The 6580-nt window shown below is 49.0% G+C and overlaps 1 protein-coding gene across 1 annotated transcript; it reads left to right on the forward strand.

Moving 5' to 3' along the window:
- Window positions 1-4787: 4787 nt before the first annotated feature.
- Window positions 4788-6580, forward strand: LOC106511418 (uncharacterized; the record flags this gene model as incomplete). The annotated part of the gene is given in 1 exon segment (XM_014000179.1): window positions 4788-6580. A coding segment is annotated over 1 exon segment (1793 nt), but the record flags the coding sequence as incomplete, so codon positions are not given.

Below are 6580 nucleotides of genomic sequence, written 5' to 3' on the forward strand. Positions count from 1 at the left end.
ATGTGGGAGGGACTTTTGGTCTTGTTGGTCGGTTATAAAATGTACATAAAAAAAAAAAACAAAACAAATTGAAATGGAGACCAAAAAAAAAAACTAAAAGCTTTCGATAACCTTGCTCGCGTTATAGGCCGTGTTTGGTTGGTAATTGTCATCTTGATATTGTTAAATATATAAAAACATACACGAAACATCACAGATTTTATTATATACGGTCATAAGAGCGCCACGCTCCCATCGTGTTCAATGCGCAGACGGCTTAACATATCGCGCCAGTTGTAGTAATATGTTGGTTTATAACTACCCACGGATCCTTGAAAATTTATCATAAATTCATGTTGGTCGTCCACCGGTACCTCGGGCACGCCGACGTCGGGAGATAATTTTACATTAAAGTAATACACGGGCTCGCGAGGCTCGGGCTCCACGTACAGCTTGTCCGGGTTCAGCATATGTCCGATTGTTGCGGATTGATTGAACAATATGCACACGATACATGCCGACGCTGTGTATCGGCTACACGTCGACGGCGAACGGTTCGCTTGCTGTTCGGACGCGTATATGCTGGAGCTAACGAGAGACCTGAGTGGTCGCGTAGCAGAGTGTCGCCCGCAAGAAGGTCCGTTGTCGACGTTTGTCACCATCGTGCCTTTACAATATACTCCGTTGATGCAAAAGGGTACGTTTGGATCGTTGAGTATAGCCACGAGCATTGATCTATTGTACACGTGCCTCGCCAGTGCCCTCCCGGGTACGATGCGTTCTGCGAGGGACGCGATCAGAGGTCGCGGGTTTTTACCCAGGAGTTCAAGTATAGTTATAATCGGCGTRCATTTCACACACATGGGATCGCGCGCAGAGTCTGTACACGTCGTACAGCGGCGACGACGGTCGTCGTTTYGGAAAAACAACAACGAAATGTCGTCATTGGTGATGTGGCGCGTCTTGGCTATTTTATCTAGCGCGCGGTTGCGTATTTCGGTTCTGTATCCACCCTCGTCGATAAAGGTCGTGTCGTCGTCGACCTGCGCGGCATTGTTTTGACGTTTACGCAAACACAAATTCGTGTGATGCGAGCTCCACAGTTCTCTGGTTTCATCTCGACGATCGCGTTCAAGCGGCGTCGCACAGTACGCGCACGAGTCGGCGGCGGTCTCCGTCTCTATACACGACGAACACAGCCAAACGCAACARCGCTTAACGCTAACGCGATTAAACAGCGAACACGCGTGGCAAGTATAATCACTTATGGTCGGACAGGTGCTATAGTGGGGTTCGGCTTCGTACCAAAGCGACTTTTGAAAACACGTAACACAAACGCGTACGTTGCACGGACACTTGAGCCTCACACCCGATCTCGTAACGTCTTTGCTGCTTTTAACCAGAGTCACGGTGCATACGATGCACATATTGCTWGTGTTGTTTTTTCGTCTACGTTTACACGCGTTGTTTTTGTTTTGATGMGAAATTGTCGAAACTCTTCTGTACAAGTTGGTGGCCTTGCGTCCGGAGTTGGCTAACACTTCTCTGTGTTTTTGTTCACAGTCATCCACGAGCCCCGCCGGAACGTGCATGAGGTCCGCCCGACCGTGCTGCTGACACGACGACACGACACGATCTTTCACCATGAGCTCGCCGACTGAGCGDTTGTGCTGCGCCATATTCAAGGCGCTGTCGTTGGATCCCGTGCCGATAATTGGCGACGCGTTGTACATACCCGGCGCGGCGGGTGTGCAACTTGAAGACTTGCAACGCTTCACGGACGCGTGTCARAACCACCGTCACAATTTCCCCACGCTGTTATCGCGGCTGTTACAACAGCCGCCGCGGCAGCTGAAGAACAAGTCCAACAATAATAAAAACACTCTTTTTCCTYGTGATTATTATTGCAACTGTATCGCGCGTCGTCGACCAAGCAAACGGAAAACGACGGACGGGGAAAGTGAAGCGGATGCGGGCGGTGTGTTTGATGGTAGCGCTTCTTTCTCTAGTGCGTCTACAAACGAAAAGACGAAACGCGGCCGCGGCGAAGAAGAAGAAGAAGAACAACACCCTCCGGATTCCTCTCTGTTGTGGGCGTACGAGTTGAACCATATAGTCACCGCCTACAAATGGATCCTAAACAATCGCACACGCAACTACGCCAGGTGCAGCGGTGCCGTGTTAGTGTATCAACTGAAACGTTCGCGCDTACTGCCGCCTGGTTTATATGTTTACGCGAAACGCCCTCTTCACGCAAATTGTATGATAGAACGACCCATATGCGTAGTGGACCAGTTTGCAGCCGGACGAGGGGGAGGAGGCGACATACCCGAGTGTATCGTTGTGGATTTATTTCCAGGAAGCGCCAATTACAGCGCAATATATCAGGTGTCGCGTACTCTAAGTTCATTCGATTGCGTGGAATACAGCAACAGAATGTTTGGTGAATTATCAGCGCTGTCGTTCATCGACGCGAGAGCGCCCGGTTTCGTCGGCGCCTGTAAGCACCATCTGGTGGCCATCAGAAATAAGTCGTTCTACGCAATGGACCTGAGGTGGGTCGCATTCGATGTTATAACGGACTGTTTCAACGCGATCCCAAAGATCAAAGGAATGAAAGCGATCGTGTGGTCTAATCACAACGAACACATCCAGGACATTGAAACGGAAGTCTTGTCGTGGCTGCTTGGATACAAAAACCAACTTCCGAAAGACGTGACGATGGTCGATTACACGAGCGAACGCAACGGTGTTTGTTATATTCTCCTGGACATGGTCGACTATAAGGGGAAATTACCGCGCACGCCGCGCGTTGGAACATCTGTGTTTCTTCGCGTGTCGTTTACAGGGGACAAGAAATTGGCCGAACAAGCTATCGGTACGCTTCCCAAGAATATGGCACGCATGGGTTCACCCGGAGGAGGCGACGACGATCCGCTCTCATTGAGGTGGTACGCGCTGCCTCTGGGTTGCTGCAACCCCACGCCATTTAGTACCGGAACGTTGTTGCCGAATGATGAGACGCGGTGCTACCCGGAAGAATGCTCAGAACTCATCGAATGGACGCGGAGACAAAACGGAAGCGATTGCACGGACCTGGCGGTGCAATATACGTTATACTACCATGAAACCAAACGCAAATATAAGATGATGTTGATTCATACCGTAAACGAGTCGCATCAGAATAACAACTGTATGTTTCGATTATAAATGAAAATCATACGTGTTTGTATGAAACACACGTATACTGAAATACAATTGTATATATTTTTTTATAAAAAAAATATATGTACTTATGTTCTTGTTATGTGTTTGTATACATTGTTGTATGTGCTTGTGTGTATAATAGACTAAATGTATGTACTTACGTTGTTGATACGTGTTTGTTCTTAACTGGTTGGTTACACATTGTTGTTATTTTTTTTCTCACGAACATCATGGACACGACACCGTTGCTACATACGAACGTAGTAGAACGATGGTCAAAGATTGCCAAATCCGTATACAACGGAGCGTTAGACCTTTATGGTCAAAGAGCATTCGCGACGACGGACGCGCTGCTCCAATACCTATACGAATATAATACGCCGACGTCTCAAACGGACCTTGCACCGCAGGACCCATCGAGGAACGATCTAGAATATTATTTTTATCCAAAGGATTATCCGCCAGCAAAGTTGTTTAATCCGGCGATCTTTATGTTGGAGACAGCGGRCGCGTCTCACAAGTACCAATGTCGAATATGTCATAACTTGGTAATAAAACACGCRCCGGACGATCAATCGACATCTTTCGTGTATGCAATAGAAAATTCGTGTTTTGTCGGCTTAACCGATGCGTTGGAGTGCTTACAACATTTGGCCATCTTTCACACACCGATATTTATCATGCTCTTTGTTAATTTAGTACAAAATAGACAGCACGCGCTTTACTCAAATCCCAATGACATACGCGCAGTTGCTCAGTGTATCTTTGAWAGACTCGGCGAAAAAACAACAGCGCCCACGACGAGTTTAACGCGTACACAGGCCGACGCGTTTATAAAAACATGGTGGCGTTATCAAAACAAACGATGCAGCAGGTTGTTTGATATCACGATACCGTGGTATCTAAAATGTTACATYGCGGACAAGAGCTGGACACCGCGCGGTGACGCGTTACCATCCAGAGAGCCCAAAAGTTTATACAAATTTATTTGGTCCAGCAAAGTGTATCGTAAGTACGTAAGCGAAAATGTATACGTTCAACCCACTACGCCCAGGTTGATTGCGTGCGCCGCCGCCAACGACCCAAACCGATACACATATTCTGTTTGCGTGACCGTTCCGAAGCAACACATCGAAGGTCATCTTGGAAACATTGGGTTGGCGTACGAAAAGTGTTACGATCAACGTCACGCGGAGCTGCGCGTGTGCGACTCCGTGTACCCAAAAATAGACAGCGTGATTTTAGAAGAAACGGGCCCCGAACTCACCACCGTTGCGCTGCACGTCGTTACAACGTTAGACGCGAGTTGGATACCGTTGAGGACGTGGGTGTCGCGCATTTCACAAGAGACKAGCGTACACGACAAATATAAAGTCATCGTGGGTTTTCTGGGAGCTTTGCGCGAAATGTGCGTGGTTGACAAACGGCCCCCGCGAGAACTCTACGCGATGGAAGATGTCACGATGGTAGCGCAGTACAGATTATATAACGTGTTTTTCGTCCACGTCGAAACGCTCGAGATTATATCGTTGCTGCCGTATTGCGCAATAGATTGTCTYTATCGAGCCGGAAATTTACAGAGAGACGACGCCTCTTTCGGGATGGCGTGTGCAAACATTATCTTGAACGTTTTCGATCGCGAGATACGCGATCCGTTTAACCGGTACGGACAAATAGAGGCGTTGATGAACTTTGCTCAGTTGGGTCGTTTGGCCTCGATGACGGAAGAGTGGGCCGGTATTATAGCCAAACAAGCCGATGTCTCGCAAATACGAACCGACGCGTCATCAAAATACGTGATCGACGCGAGCCTCAGAGAAGAGCGCGTCGGCGATCTCGAGGCCGAGTTGACGAGGTTGGCGTGCGTTAAACCCTTCCACGTTACTCTAATTGTTCCCGAGATTCGCCCCGTACGGGTTAATCTAAACGACAACGCGCGAGTTGAAGAAACGCGCAAGAAAATGGCAATACTGGGCAAAGCCACTACCATTCCTTGTAAACAACACGGAAACGCGTCGCATCACGCTCGCAAAAGGCCGCCGGATGCGAGCGTGTCCGAATTGCTGCAATCTTCTTCTGACCAAGAAAACAACAACGGCGCGGTCAGACACAGATTCGAAACGGACCTGGCGCTCAGCATAGACACACAGGCGCCGTTTTGTGTCGCCGCCGAGACAGGATCTTCCTCTGACGTTCTGCCGCTTTACATGTACGACGAAGCGGACGTGGCGACGTCGCAGATTCTGGATATGTACGATCGCAACTCACAACAACAACAAAGCGGCAACGATATGTTTGAGATGTTGTTTGATCAGATGCTCAACCCCGGAGGAGCCAACTCGGGACTCGTCGACGCGCCGATGAACGTAGATCMGAGCGCACAGGCGTCGATTAACRATGTTATAGCGAGCGCTRTAACAGAAGAAATGGAGCGCGGTAACACCGRTYATGMTCTTAGAGATATACTCGCGTTCGACATGACCGATGAGAACGACGCGCAAAACAACGACGAGGCGCAGTTTGACAGGTGGCTTGATGCCGTTTTCAGACGCGCAAACGACGCCACCGCCTTACGCGAAGATCGACCGGACGCAAACRTMGATAGTAACGARAATGCRACGACGACCGGACGGTGTCTGCGCATGGCACAGTTGATCAAGAAGAACAAGAGGTGGAGATCGAACGGTATTCAAACCGCCAACGCCAGTATGTGTTCTGAGTACGTGCCGTACAAACACATGATCTACAAGACCCCGTTCGGAAAAAATTATTTTTACGCGGACACGAATTTAGAAACAAATCCTCTATACGATTGTCCGATTAGCAACGTAACAAAAAACCTACCGATACCCGTGGTGATAATGTGCGGGTCGCAGTCGATACCGTCGTTTAACGCGGGGGTTCCAGAAACGGGTAAATGCGTCAAGCAGACAAAGACTCCGCCGTTCTTTTCTCGTACGATAATCCCCGAGATTCCTACCGTTGTACTCGACTGCAAACACGAGACACAAAGCTACACGGCGGTGGATTTGTCGCAAACGCCCGTACGCGCCGACGATGCAACGGACTTGTTCAAACACGTAATATTACGGTTGAATAGTTTACCCACCAGTCTAAACATGCCGCTGAACCGAATATTGCGGATACACGCGGACTCGCCGAACTATCTCGGACCGGTGGCGACCATTGAAGACTTTTCGGGTATCTTGACGAGAAAAGTGTATAGCGACCTCGAATTGATGCGGAAGGTGCTCTCTATACACACTCGGCTGCAGAATTATCAACCGTTTGTGGCCAGGGTGTTCACGCTGCAAATGATTACGGTCCCCTGTGAGTTTTGCGATCCTACGTACGGTATGTACACGGGCGAAAGTGTAGGCGAATGGTCCTTGGG

Source organism: Austrofundulus limnaeus, unplaced genomic scaffold (assembly GCF_001266775.1).
Source record: "Austrofundulus limnaeus strain Quisiro unplaced genomic scaffold, Austrofundulus_limnaeus-1.0 Scaffold2772, whole genome shotgun sequence".
Lineage (NCBI taxonomy): Eukaryota > Metazoa > Chordata > Actinopteri > Cyprinodontiformes > Rivulidae > Austrofundulus > Austrofundulus limnaeus.